At 33.3% G+C, this 15,060-nt stretch overlaps 1 protein-coding gene, 1 long non-coding RNA gene and 2 pseudogenes across 2 annotated transcripts; 2 read left to right on the plus strand and 2 right to left on the minus strand.

Annotated features, from left to right (window-relative positions):
• The first annotated feature begins 1,836 nt into the window (after nt 1-1,836).
• LOC120123341 lies at nt 1,837-4,345 on the plus strand (annotated as a pseudogene).
• A 2,776-nt stretch (nt 4,346-7,121) lies between these two features.
• Nucleotides 7,122-8,820, plus strand: LOC120123343 (annotated as a pseudogene).
• Nucleotides 8,821-11,887: 3,067 nt separating this feature from the next.
• Nucleotides 11,888-15,055, minus strand: LOC120123377 (serine/threonine-protein kinase 24-like). The gene is made up of 8 exons (XM_039142285.1): nt 15,030-15,055; nt 14,156-14,219; nt 13,946-14,068; nt 13,183-13,294; nt 12,969-13,006; nt 12,781-12,834; nt 12,214-12,282; nt 11,888-12,034 (listed from the first exon to the last, which is right to left on the minus strand). The coding sequence occupies exons 1-8, from the start codon at nt 15,053-15,055 to the stop codon at nt 11,888-11,890; spliced, it is 633 nt and encodes a 210-aa protein (XP_038998216.1).
• Nucleotides 11,932-12,795, minus strand: LOC120123353. The gene is made up of 3 exons (XR_005516184.1): nt 12,781-12,795; nt 12,214-12,282; nt 11,932-12,034 (listed from the first exon to the last, which is right to left on the minus strand). It is a non-coding gene; the product is annotated as an uncharacterized LOC120123353 (long non-coding RNA).
• Nucleotides 15,056-15,060: the final 5 nt, after the last annotated feature.

Here is a 15,060-nt window from a genome sequence, read left to right on the forward strand (position 1 = left end):
GTGTATAATTATATGACTGAATCTGTCATGTTTGACGAGTATCCACGAATATTATTAATTTAATTTATAAAATTTTAAAATTACAAAGAATTTTAAAGATATTGTGACGTGTTTAGGGTTTTATTCTGCACTTATTGCAGCTTCTCTTATAATTCACGATATTTAATTCTTACTATTTGGTGATCGACTGCTCATACTTATCTGAAACATTTATAGTACCCAAACAGCTAAAGATAGTGAGTTTGCGTTGCATCTTTCTCACCCAACCCTATTGGAATGTGAGCATGAACCAAATTTACCGATGGAGTACAATGATACAATCTACTCATGAATTTTGGCGTTGGTTCTCGCGGAGGGTGATCGGAGAGGCGGTGACATCAGGGGCGGACCTCTATGGAGTCCGGGGTATCACGGGCAACCCTCATCCAGGGGTGGACCTCCATGGTGTCCGGGGTATCCCAAACAACCCCTCCACAAGTGCCACCCCTAATCCAAGTGTCACCCCTCAAAATACCACCCCTGAGACTCTTGCAACCCCTGAAGAAGACTCTTAGGTCCGCTTCTGGGTGACATGACAGTGAAACTAAAGATAATGATTGAAGTTTTTAAGAGTTGTCGTTAAAATATTACAGAAAATACTAAATTAATATTTGAACTTTTATCTGCGGCAAAAACTAGTTGTAACAGAAGGATGGGTTAATTATATCATTTATATTTGTATTTTGTTCAATTTTTCTTATTAATTACAAAAAAAATATGATATTTATTCAATTTCATTTTTATCTAATTAAGACGTGATCATTGTGAGTTAATTATAGTTGACAGATTAGGTGATGTGATATTTTGGTATAAGAATATATTTGATCATTGTTATTTACATATTCTATCAATTTAATCATATTTTTAATAAATCAAAATAAATTTAATCATCGAATCGGTTGGAGGACTAACTTTATTTTAATTTAATATACATCAACTTTAAAAAACATTGTTTATTTTAAAATAAAAAAATAAATATATTAAATTAAAGTTACTCTTCCAACCGAATAATAATATGTGGTACAACACGTGACACCACTTATGTGATATTATTCGATTGGATGATTAAATTTATTTTAAATTATTAAAAGTATGACTGAATTGAGAAAAAATGTAAATAATATTAACTAAATGTGTAGTAATATCAAAATATTTAACTATTATTAATGATAATTAATTCATGATGAATATGTTTTAATTAAATAAAAACTAAAATAACAATATAGTATATCTTTTAAAATTAATAAATAAATTAAATAAATTAAAACATAAACCATGATTGTACCTTTTTAAGGCCATTTTGAAGTTCACAGGCAGTACGGATGGAACTGAAAGCATCAGGCGCGAAAGTTTGCTGCCAAAAGTCGAGGTGATCGATGAAGCGAAGATGATTTTCACGACAGAATTGGAAAGCTCAAATCCCATATTTGATGCCGCTGAATGATTAAGGGATTATTTTTTATTTCAGAATGATTAAACGTTGAATGATTCAAATGTTGAATGATTTAGAGACTCTATATGAATTAATTTTAAATGTGACATGTTGTTTGATAATAACTCTAAATCATTCAGAATGTACTTTGTACTAAATTATTCAGTATTATTTTACTGAATCAATAACACTAAATTATTTAGAGGTACGAAATAAACGTGTTAAATATTGAACTGTGAAGGAATGAACGGCTCCTATTACTAATCTTCTTCTTTAAAACTCGTGTCTCTCCCTCTCTCCTTTTATGTGTCCTTGGCTCTCTTTGCAAGCTCTCAGTTCATAGAAAAAGTGTATTTTTTAGAATTGAAAAGCATAGAGAACGGAACCGTGAACCGTGAAATGGAAACAGCTTCAACAATCACAATCAAAGGCATACTGAGTCTGTTAATGCAAAACGTTGATGGAAACAATAGCAAGAGGTTGATTTCTCTGGGTATGGGTGACCCAAATGTTTCATACAACTCATGTTGCCGGAGAAGCTGTTGTTGAAGCTCTGCAATCTCATAAGTTCAATGGCTATTCACCCACTGTTGGCCTTCCCCAAACCAGAAAGTTACTGATTTCCAAATCCTAATTCCATGCTATTTTGCTATGCTTCATGCATGAATTTGAGAGTTTCTTCAGTTTTTTTGGGTGGTTTAGTCAAATTTTAGTACCAATTTGTTCTGTTTCGTCTGATTGTGCTTCATATTCAAGTTGACAAAGACAAGTTTTCATTTGTTACTCAAAATAATTAAATAAAATCTGTGGTTCCTCCATCCTTCATGTCTAAGTTCTTTGTCTTGGATATAAGCTTAATAAACTCTAGCTTTAGTTTTAATTTCATACTTGTCTTGGATTTAATGCAATCTTGAGCAATTTCTTTGGTCAATTCCCTTGTATTTTCCTGTTTTTCTTAAGAATGATGCATTAAAAAGCAAAAAAGAAAACTTATTGAATATGTTGAATTCTTTTGATTTTATTATCTATTTGTATGATCAACATAGATTTTTTATACTCATTTTTTCATGTGATCTTCCCTACAAACTATCATCTGATGATGTTTTCATCACATCCGGTTGCACACAAGCTATTGACGTTGCGTTGGCGATGCTTGCTCGACCAGGTGCAAACATCTTGATTCCAAGGCCAGGCTTCCCAATCTATGAACTTTGTGCTACCTTAGACGTATCGAAATTCGGTATTTCGATCTTCTCCCCGAGAGAGGCTGGGAAGTTGATCTTGATTTGGTTGAAGCACTAGCAGATCAGAATACGTCGGTCTCGTTATCATAAACCCCGGTAATCCTTGTGGCAAAGTTTACTCCCGTCAACACTTGAAAAAGGTTGCTATGCATAAGGAGAATGGAACTTCTTATGTGACCACATCCGTGTCATGCTCTGGGACAGTGCACGGACCGTGAGATGCAGTGGTTTAATGGGAAACTTGGAGTAATCTAATTGCTTGTTTAATGTAATCAGATAGCAGAAACGGCAGATAAGCTTAAGATTCCTGTTATTGCTGATGAAGTCTATGGTCACCTTGTTTTTGGGGATAACCCATTTGTACCAAGGGAGTCTTCGGATCAATAGTTCCGGTCCTAACTCTAGGATCTCTATCGAAGAGATGGATCGTGCCCGGATGGCAACTCGGTTGGTTCGTCATAAATGACCCCCGTGTACTTCAAGTTTCAACAATAATGATGCACATGAAGTTTCCAAGCATTATCTCTTTGTTATGATCTTTATTTGATCTCTTTGACGCTCTTATTTCGTGTCAGATTATCGAGCGTATCAAAAAGTATTTCGATATTTTAGGAGGACCTGCAACTTTTATTCAGGTATGTATATAAGGTATGGACTAACCAAATGTGAGCACCCTATTGTTATTCAAAGTATAGGATCTAGTCTTTATGCCATTACCATAGGTATTCACTATATTTGTCTCATGGCTTTCCGGTGGGTGTCATAGGCGGCAGTTCTCCGTATAGTCGAGCAAACCGACGAAAGTTTCTTCCAGAAAACCATAAACACACTGAAGCAGACATCAGATATTTGTTGGGATTTGGTAAAGGACTTACCTTGCATTACTTGTCCCCGTAAGCCTCAGGGGTCAATGTCTATCATGGTAATGGACTATCATAATTTGCAATCTCTGTTTGTAACTCCAAGGATTAGTAAACAAGTTCAAGCCAATTTTGTTCAAGAATTCCACAGATTAAACTAAATGTTTCTGGTCTGAAAGATATCCGAGACCACATCGACTTCTGTTTCAGGCTGGCCAAAGAAGAATCCGTCATCATTCTTCCTGGTAAGAAACAAATCAAATTGAACATTTATGAACAATAATGTTGCCATCAGCATAGTTCCTTCTACCTCTGTGGTTTTCAAACGAAATCAGTGAGTCTGTCAAGAGTCCTGTTCGTAATCGGAACAATGACGAGCAAATTCGAACCCGGATTTCGCCTAGTAGCAAGGTGATTCTGCAAAAACTTTGTGATGCAGGTACTGCAGTGGGACTAAAGAATTGGATTCGAATAACTTTCGCTGCAGATCCACACTTTGTGAAAGAAGCATTGGGGAGGTAAAAACTTTCTGCAAGAGGCACGGCAAGCTGATGCTTCAGCCGTATTAGAACAGTTGGTGCTATTCAAACATGGCGTCAAGCCTCATACACTATACCAGCAACCTTTAATTGCTGCTGCCACTTCTTAGGTGCATGGCCATTTATTGTGAACAATACTTAAAACAGAAGTTAGATATGGTTTGCTTTATGGAAAATGAAATGTTTATAGATGCCCATCGGCAACTATATGTAATAAAATTGTACGACATGAATAATTTTTTTAAGTTATAGTGGTTAATACAATTAAGATTAATTGAGTTTCAATCATAATTGTTTTGTATTTATTGAAACAGAAGAAGAAAAAATAAGGAATCGCCATTGTTATTCACTTGTACTGTATAGCTATAGTTGTTATTCACTTGTTCATCAAATTTACATGGATTTGCAAAGGGCCAATCTAGAAGAAGAATAGGATATTATGGTTTTGCATTTGGAAGAAGATGAGATCAGAGATGGAGACGTGAACGGCAAAAGCTACCTACCTACTATCTAGGGGCCGCTGACCTCCCAAAGTGCGGTTAATGGACTGATTCTATTAATTTAAACATAATTAAAAGAGGGTAATGTACACAAATGATCCCTCGAATATATAATAATGTTTTATTGAGTCTCTTTACTATTAAAAGTTATAAAATGGTCTTTTTAACTATAAGGAGTTATTTTATTGAGTCACTCGACTATTAAAATTTATAAAATGATCACTTTCTATTCATTATGTTATAAAATTATCATTTTCTGTTAAATAAACAATAAAGTTTGAGTTTGACGTTAATATTTTGACTGAGATATAATAGTATTTTAAGATTATAAGATTATATTTTATCATATCTCATTCATCAACTCTCTGTAACATCAAATGGTGAAGAGACTCAACAAAGTAACTATCTATAATCAGAATATCGTTTTATAACTTTTAATAGTCGAAAAACTTAATAAAACATTATCTAATAGTCAGAGGACTATTTATTTACTTTACCCATTAACAAATTTCATCAACAAAATGAAAGAAATCACCCGATTTTAGAGAGAGAAAGGAAGTTATGAGGATGGCCAAAAATGGGAGAAGAGGAGCATTTCGCGTATTGCTTTTATGGGTTAGAGGAACCTACAAAAAGAAAGCTTGCAAGTTGGGTACATCACCTGAGCATGTAAGTTGCAGGTTGATGATATGATTTGATATAATCTCAAACTCCCAGACATGACGCGTCAACAACATCAAAATGGTGATGGATGGATGGATGGAGTGGCTTGAATTGATGCATGCATCTTCTTAATCATCAAATTCAATCTTTAAAATCCACAAATAATAACTTTTAATTACAAATAATGCATATTTAAATTATTAGCATCACAATTAGCCATTATAAAAGAAGATAAATTAATTAAGATCGCTATTAAGTCGATGCCTCAGACCAACTGTTTGAGAATAGTTGAATAAGTGATTAAATAAAGATCATAATGTTGTAAGTGAACCCAAACAAGAAGCCTGTCCCTATATGAAATGTTCTAGCTGTAGTATCAAGTCTAGTTCAGCACGAATCGAGTCACCATAGTGATAAATAAATTATTTTTAATTTTGTAGGTTTCGAATTCGAGCATTAAGAACATCAGAGGTGTGTACGTTCCATGTCAAATGATTGAAAGTTTTTTTTAAACAAATACTACATTGTACTTATTTCATATTAATAAAAAAAAGTCTAGTCTCAAATTCCCTTTGATCTCTCTCGACAATGGAGCATCTGTTTTCAATTCTCAATGGTGGGAAGATAGAAAAAGACAGAGAAATTATATATTTATTTCATTATGAAGCGATGAAATTAAATTTTTACGTCTCATAGACTAAAACAAAAAATAATTTAAAAGTGAAGTGATAAAATTAATTTTTAAAATAGAAATGAGCTTAAAATTGAGTGATGAAATTTGTAATTTACTTGAAACTTAATTTTGTTTGATTCTGGGATATTCTGTGAGCGGTGGTTGATACTATTCATTTTATAAGTTACTTTATCCTTGTAAATGAATCATATAAATGCGAACGATTATGAACAATTAAACGAACATGCTTTTTTTATCAGTGTTTATTCGTTAAAGATTATAACTTATTCATGTTCATTTATGTTTGTTCGTTAAAATAATAATTGAATGCAAACAAACACAATCAATATAAATTTAAATGATTTAGGTTTTTTTTTTCAATTTATCGTAAAACAAAAGAGATAGTGAGTTGCTAGTTGGGAAATACATATGTGAATAAATTTAAACGGACATAAACATATTATGAACGTTCACGAACATAAATGAACGAACAAGTCATTTATTCGTGTTTGTTTATTTAATCAAACAAAAAAAATTATTCATATTCATTTGTTTAATAAATAAACGAACATAAACAATTTTTTCGTTAAACGATTGGTTCAACGTTTGATTCGTTTATATCTCTAAGTAAATTAAACCGTGGGACGATAAAAAATGGTTGATTAACTAAATATAATAATATTATAAAAATATTTCATTGTAATTAACTGTTTTTGTTACAAAGGAAAGGAAGTGAGAGGGCTTAGGTAATTACAAAGTCACCGTCAAGTGCTGACGATGAAGATATGAAATGAAACAGCTTTATCGATTCATGGTGAAAAATCTCGTCTTTCTTTCCCTCTTTTCCTCCTATCTCCTCTCAAAGCACTTTACTCTCATAAAAGCTTCTTTCTGTTTCCCCCCTTCTTCTTCTTCACTGACACTCAAAAAACCTGCCACTGCACCCTTTTCTCACACACGCACGCATACTCCAAACCCCATTTTTCCTTCACACACAAGGGAAAGAGCAAACCGAGAGGTTTCAGAATCAGGTCAGAAATCCCAGATAAAACACTCACACACAGTCAGAGAGAGATTTTATATAAACCCTTTTCTCTTCACTCCATTTCATCAACTTTGTCTTTGAAGCTTAGGGTTTTCACTTTTCAGTAGCTTTGGTTAAGGGTTTTTGAGCAAATGGATAGTTACCAAACATATTTACCACCTGGTTTTCGTTTCCACCCAACCGATGAAGAGCTCATTACATGCTACCTGTTGAAGAAAGTTCTTGATAGTGGTTTTACTGGTAGAGCCATAGCTGAGGTTGACCTCAACAAGTGTGAGCCTTGGGAACTTCCAGGTTAGCAATCATTTTTTTTGTTACACATAAATCGTTGTAAATAATGATGATGATGTTATTAACTCTTTTGTTTTTGTGCTGTTTTTTCATGGATTGTTGCAGAGAAGGCGAAAATGGGAGAGAAAGAGTGGTACTTTTTTAGCTTAAGGGACAGGAAGTACCCGACTGGGTTGAGAACTAACCGGGCAACTGAAGCTGGATATTGGAAAGCTACAGGGAAAGATCGGGAGATTTATAGTTCAAAGACTTGTGCACTCGTTGGGATGAAGAAGACGCTGGTTTTTTATAGGGGAAGAGCTCCTAAAGGAGAGAAAAGCAACTGGGTTATGCATGAATATCGTCTGGAAGGCAAACTTGCTTACCATTATCTCTGTACAAGCTCCAAGGTCTATATCCTTCTCTTTGATCGTAAACTTCATGTCTCTTTGCACTTATTCCAATGGGAAAACCTTTAATTTTATTGATGAAAATGGAAGTTTTTACACAGTAACATTGCATGTTAAAAGCAACTGGTTGTTTCTTTGAACAATGAATTGAAACTCATTAATCTGTGTTATAACTCTTGTTACTGTGGTTTTTACCTATACTTTTCAGATTAACACTGTGATCTAACAGTTATATGATCTCTTTAGAAAGAGCTTTTTGCATTTGGACTTTTGGCCAATGAATGTACGTTAAAAGCAAATGGTATCTTTCCATTCATGTATGTACACCTGTTAAAGATTACTATTTTACATGCAAGATCTGATCAGCACTATGAGGTTTAACAGCTTCACTCTTCTGTTAACTCGAAGTCCAATGAAAAGACGCCTGAAATCTCATTTATGAAGTATTTTTTTTATTATCTTCCATTTTCAAGGTGGTTTGGAACCTCTGGTTGTTGTTTCAAGTATTCACTGTTTGCTAAGATTTGCATGTGTTTTATTTGATTATTCCAGGATGAATGGGTGATATCCAGGGCCTTCCAGAAGAGTGGCACCGGCAATGGCGGCGGAGGAGCCAAGAGAACCACCATGAACTCCGCCTCCATGCTGCTCTGCCAAGAACCAAGCTCTCCTTCCTCGGTCTCCCTTCCACCGCTCCTGGATCCCACGGCTGCAACCTGCGGCGTTTCCCTCACTGATCGTGACAGCTGCTCTTACGACAGCTATAACCAATCCGAGCACGTGTCCTGTTTCTCCACCAATGCTGCCACCCTTCCAACCTGCCACGGCGGATTCAACCTTGCGTTGCCACCGGTACCTCTCCACCCCAAATGCTCAACAACAGCTTTGATTCCATTGCAAGGTATACAAGAAATGTGGGTGTTCCAGAGTTTCCAAGCTTGAGGTCCCTTGATGAGAGTTCGCAGCTCCCCTTCTTTCTCTACCAACCGGCGGTGCCACCATTTCACGGTGGATCATCTGTCAACTGGGGTGCTGTATCTGAGGAAGGCAACACCGGGTCTGCTGCTGATGGCAGGATGTCCCACACTGAGCTTGATTGCATGTGGACTTACTAATTAGATTTAGGAACTTTAAGAAGTTTCCATTTATGTGCTTGAAATGACTACTAATTAATGTTGTTGCCCTGCTTACATTTCACTTGCATTACTGTACCATCGTGCATTATTAGTTGTTATCCTTAATTAATCTTAATATTTGTTGCGTAATCCATAATGTTTTACATATTTTTGGGTAAATTATGCTTTAGTACCTAAACTATCAGTTTTGGTCTAGTTTATACTAAACTTTCATTTTTTTCAAAACCATACCTAAAGTTAGTTTTTATTTCATTTTAATACCCAACTTTAGTTTTTGTTTCATTTTAGTACCCTCATTCAAAATTTAATGTTAAGTTTTGATTTTTTTTTTTAAATTTAGGTACTAAAACAGAAAAAATGATAGTTTAAGTATTAAACGGGTTAAGATTTTAACGACGGTGTATTAAAACGAAATGAAACCTAAAAGTTATGTATGGTTTGAAAAAAAGTAAAAGTTTAGGTATTAATTTAGGTCCTAAAACATATTAAAATTGATAGTTTAGGTACTAAATGTATAATTTACCCTATTTTTTGGGTAAATTGCATGTTTAGACCTAAACTATCAATTTTAGTCCGTTTTAGTGCCTAACTTTCAATTTTTCAGAATTATACTTAAAGTTTAGTTTTGTTTCATTTTAGTATCACTGTTCAAAATTTAATGTTAAGTTTTGAAAAAATTGAAAGTTTAGGTACTAGAACGAACCAAAAATGATAGTTTAGGTACTAAATGCATTAAGTTTTTAACAGCGGAGTACTAAAATGAAACAAAAACTAAGGAGCATGATTTTGAAAATATTGAAAGTTTAAGTACTAAAATAGATAGTTTAGGTACTAAATACATAATTTATCCTTTTTTTAACTTTCTATATACTTTAGTTTCTACATACATAAATATATCACGTGTGGCGTGTGAAAAATCTGCCATTGTATAAAAATAAAATATATATCACGTGTTTGTAAAAAATAATTAAATATAACATGAGACTTGAAATATAATATATATCAAACTTTGTTTAAATATAATATTTAATTACATTTATAAAAAATCAATATGATATGTATTATAAAATAAAAAGAACCAAATAATAAAAAAATAAGAAGAGAAATCTTGTTTTACAATTTTAATCTAAATTGTGTACGATGCTTTCTCTAAACTTTATATTTATGTACATAAGGAGTAAATATAATATATAATTTTGATCTTAATAAATATGAAAGCCCTAATAATAAATTACATATAATTCTTATTTAATAAAGTACATAAAAAATAATTAGTTGGTCTAGTAGGATGAGGCACTAGATTCCTTAAACAAGGTCAGGGGTTCGAATCCTGGCGTTTGCGAATAGAGCAAATTGGGTTGGGAGGTTGCACTCGCCTCTGTAGTACCCGATCTATATTTGTCGGTCAATATATCAGGTAATAATGATTAATTTAAAAAATATAATATTCTAATAGACATCTACATAAACAAATATTTTTTTAATTGATTAAACCAATTGATCCATTAATTATTATTTATGTCGTAAAATTTTAAAAGAATGTACCATTTTTTGGATCATCGAATCAAATGAATTTAATAATTTAAATTAATTTTATTAAGTTAAGGTGATTACAAAGTAGTATATGTTCTAAATACTCTCAACCATTTGATAATGACCGCTCAATCACCCACCGTGACCTCTAGGAACAACAATGATTCCCTTAACCACTGAGGTAAGTTGATTCGTGCTGAAATTAAAAGTTTTAGATCGAGAACAATTCAATTCTTTTTTTTCCATAAAAAATTCTTTTTATAACTACATTCTCAACCATCAATTTTCACCAAAATATTTTTTGTAAAATATATAAAACTTATAAAATTAAATCTTCGGATGTTATCTTAATTATATAGGGAAAAAATAGTACAAAATGATGGAGGGATTGAAGCAATACGAAGGAGAGGAGCAAAGCATGCAGAAAATGTTTGGGTGATGATGAAAGAGTGTGGGGGCAGGTTTGGTTATATTAAGTTTGGAATTGAGCACGTGATTGCTGAAATGATTGGCTTTGCAATCAAATTAGGTAATTTGGATGGAATGGCAAAGTACCTGTTTGCTTGCTTTCAGGCCAAGTCTGTCCCATTAATTCAGCCCCACTCACATGTGATGTCCCCATCCCCATCCCCAACTCCCTTATTCTTTCTACCCTTTCTTTCTTCCGTAAACATTTTAGGTAAACTACATAAATGATCACATAATTATGGGCCGTGTCCCGAAATGACCATCATGTTAAGTTTGTGTCAATATGACGATTGAATTATTTAAATAGTTCTAATATAGCAACCTACCGTTAACATTTAACGGAAGTGTTTGCGTGACAGTTAATACAATTGATAATTAGGGCCCGATTCCTTGTAAAATTACATATTCGTGATGCTGACACCTTGTTTTGTTTCTTCCATTTTAGTCACTACTTGTATATGATTTGTTTCCTTGGATTTTCATTTAATGCATTTGATCATGATTTTGTTTTTAATATGTATAATGTCTTAATTTGAGCATTAGCTTTAAAATCTTTTATTTAGTAATGTATTAAATTTATAGATTAAATCCTAGATTTTAGAATTAATCGTTGAGTTAATTATCACATTTGTTATCCAGATAATACATATGTTATTTAACTTGTTCAGGTTTAGGCAAAAAAATAAAACTAAAATAACTTAATTGCATTTAAACCCAAGATCAGTTAGTAACCAAGCAAAACCTTAACCAATAGACTAGATCTAATATTATAGTTAATGATAGAAATAAAAATAGATAAGTGAGGACTAAATCTAGGCCAATTAGAATATGATAACACTTAAATTGCTAAAAAATCTAATATATTATTTATAATTAATTTTAGATTTTAATATTTTAAATTAAATTAAATTAAAAATTTATTCAACATACCGAACTCACGAAAACAATTTAAAATCAAAAGATAAATTTATGATTTGAATCTTAAACTTTTTTCTTATGATCCTAATTTGAATATTAAATTATTTTTAATGATTTCATATATATAATCATTAAAAAAATAAATATGAAAACAATTTCACCGTGATAACAAAACTACTGATATTACCTGAGGTGGATTTTCTCGGGGTATTATAAAAAGAACTTTCATAGGGTGAAGGTCCGCCAATGGAGGTTCTCCTTTGGCCATTCCAATCACAGTTATTCCCAAAGACCATATATCTGCCTGTAACAGAAAATAATTGGAGCGATGGAAAGCCCATTATTCGACAAGGTTTAGCAGACAAAGATATGGATGGCTGCGCATATGTGCTTAATAGATAGAGAGAGCACAAATAGATGGGAGGTGAAAGAAGCAAAACATGTTAGAAAACTCAAGAAATATAAGCACAGCTGTAGAAGTACCTTTTCATTGTATCCATCTGAATTCTGAACCACTTCTGGTGCCATCCAGAATGGTGTTCCTACAAGAGTCTGATGTTGTCAAATGTCAACCATGTTAGTTCATTGCTGATTATACGACTATCACACCATTAATACACAGAGAGAGGGGCAGACCAGACAGAGCAGCCAGAAATTAGGGTGTCACTAAAGGCATTCACGCTTACTGGAAAAATGACGTTAACAAAAGAAAGAGTTAATGTGCGATTAACTCTACTGGTTAAAAAATTGTAAAATGTTCTTGAAGCTCTTGGGATTTGAACCTGTGTGCTTCTAAAAAATATATTAGAATTTTTAATTATCAGGACCTTCAAAAACTTTTAGAGTTAACGACAAGTTAACGTAAAGATCAAAATGGAATGTATAAATAGTCTGAGGACTAATATATAATGTTTTAAAGTTTAGGGACTAATTTAGAATGTGAGTCATAGTTTGGCTGGACATAATGTGTTAAAGTTTAGGGAACAATTTAGGATGGGGTCATAGTTTTACATCTTGTGCAATTAACTCCAAAAAGAAAATGTATTGTACCTTTCTCCGTGACATCGCCCATGTTAGTTGTGCTGAAACACCAAAATCTGCAACCTGTGTCATGGGCACAGACTTAAATGCCAACAGCAGAATGCATATACCTATACCAACTGTATACTTGTATGCATAGCAACTCTAAAGAAATAATTCATGCTAAATTTGAGTCCATTTGAGAGGAAGAAAAGTACCTTAACATCACCATTCTCAGCCAATAAAATGTTTGCCGATGCCAAAAGTGATAGCAGAAAATGTTGGCAGTAGGAATGTAAGTTGATATATATGAACAACAGTTAAAAATCAAATGGCTCAAAAAAACGAGAAGAACAATTTGAAGCAGGCATATACCTATACAAATCTCTAAACCGAATGTTCAAGTGGGTAAAGTGAGTGAATAAAAAAAACCTTTGATATCTCTGTGAATCTTTCCTTCATTATGTAGGTATTCAATTGCATGCAGCAAATCCCTTGTGATACTGGCAATGGACATTTCATCTAGTGGATGACCAGGTTGGAGCTGTTCAGAAAGAGTCGCCATTAAATTTCCAGAAATAAAAAGGAAAGAACGTTATTTGAGAATTATAGTGCAAGAAGAACAGATAACAAACAAGTTCATTGACACAAATATAAGCGGACAAAGGTTAGTTCATATGCAAACCAGAGAGAGAGATGATGAAATTGGCAGTTGTATTATACCCTCCAAAAAAATAAAACGGAGATTGTGTGCTGCATTAGAACAGGGAAAGAAAAGAAAAAAAGACCACCGATGTCTACTAAGAAAACTGCCTTGAAATTGGAGCTAAAAGCACTACCATAGGAAAGGCAGTAGCAATACCTTCAAAGTTTTGTAATTATCTTTACCTACTTTAGATGAAATTTAGCAATGAAAATAGTTCTATAGAAACTTTATCATGAGGTTAATACTTTTGAAATTACACAATCACTATCAGCAACTCTCTCCCTTTGCCACTGCCCCCTACCCCCAACCCCAACAACCCCCTAAAAGAGAGAGAGAGAGAGAGAGAGAGAGAAATCAAGGTCAATGCCCTCTGATTTATGAGGGAAATATTATTAGAAAAGTAACAAGGAAAAAGCTAGGCAAGAATAGTCTTAAGCAATAATACTTGATGAACCAAACACGCAGAAGCAAGTCATAGAAGTAACATACTAGGTCAGCAACTGAACCACCAGCCATGTATTCCATTATTATCGACAGTTTAGTTTGGTGAAGATAGGAGCCATAATACTCTGTGATGTATGGACAGCGGCATTGTGACAAAACAGAAATTTCCTGGAACAAAAACAGAACATATGAAAAACCTAGTAACCTACTCATTGAAAACTTAGGGTACTAGCTCCCAGGTAAGTAAGGCAATACATTCTGGATGTCCTCAATTTCATCCTCGCCGCAAAATGCAAAACAACACGACCATAAGAAACAGCTAAAAACCAAAATTAAAACAAAAACAAAGTGAAATGAAAGAAGATTTATATGCCCCAGCTACTTGTTTGTAAGTAGAGGCTTCTTCAACTCACATGCAAGTTGATCAATTATAATGCTTCTAAGGATGATATTGATAAAGCGAAGATGAATTTACTATGCTGAACACTTGTACAAGCAATTGATGCAATTAATTAACAGCCATATAGCTTTTGGAACAGTCATTCTCATTTCTCAAAGCCTATTTTAGTATATGCACATTCGTAGAGCAATATCATGATATCATCCAACTGCTACAAACATTACAAAACGAAATAATAAAGTAAAAAACACAATTGAACAAAGTAATTATAATACTCATGAAGTTCAGATGTCTCCATATATTCCTATTTAAAGTGTGTATGATTTGATAGACTATCAGCACCCAACAGCCATTTAAGCTTCTTTTACCCCAACTGACAGGAAGACAGATTCTTTCTTTATATTTCAAATCTTAGGGACATGGTATATAGACAACTTAAGACTTGAGGCATTGGTATCGATAATCTAAGCCCACAAACACAAAGCAACTCTAAATTAAGCACTGGTAAAAAAGTTTTATAATGTGCAACATAATTAACATTTGATCACAATTAGCAAGTATAATTACACATTTGATCATCAATATTTATACATTATATAAATTTAATCTTAATTTTAATTAATTAAATAAATTTAATCTCTAATTAAGTGACGACATTAGATTAAAAGATATTTTTTTAGTTTTAATTAATTGAAGAGAAAATATGCAGCATGGGATCAAAGTTCAAACCCAGGACCCAGGGAAACTCTGGGCATGGCTG

This window comes from Hibiscus syriacus, unplaced genomic scaffold (assembly GCF_006381635.1).
Source record: "Hibiscus syriacus cultivar Baekdansim isolate YM2019G1 unplaced genomic scaffold, ASM638163v2 tig00110392_pilon, whole genome shotgun sequence".
NCBI lineage: Eukaryota > Viridiplantae > Streptophyta > Magnoliopsida > Malvales > Malvaceae > Hibiscus > Hibiscus syriacus.

Coding starts and splice junctions, on each gene's coding strand:
- LOC120123377 (XM_039142285.1), bottom strand. CDS start 15,055: ATGCCCAGAGTTTCCCTGGGTCCTGG. Junction 13,295..13,945: donor GTGGTTCAGTTGCTGACCTA/GTATGTTACTTC, acceptor CTTTCTGAACAG/CTCCAACCTGGTCATCCACT. Junction 12,283..12,780: donor GGGCGATGTCACGGAGAAAG/GTACAATACATT, acceptor TGACAACATCAG/ACTCTTGTAGGAACACCATT.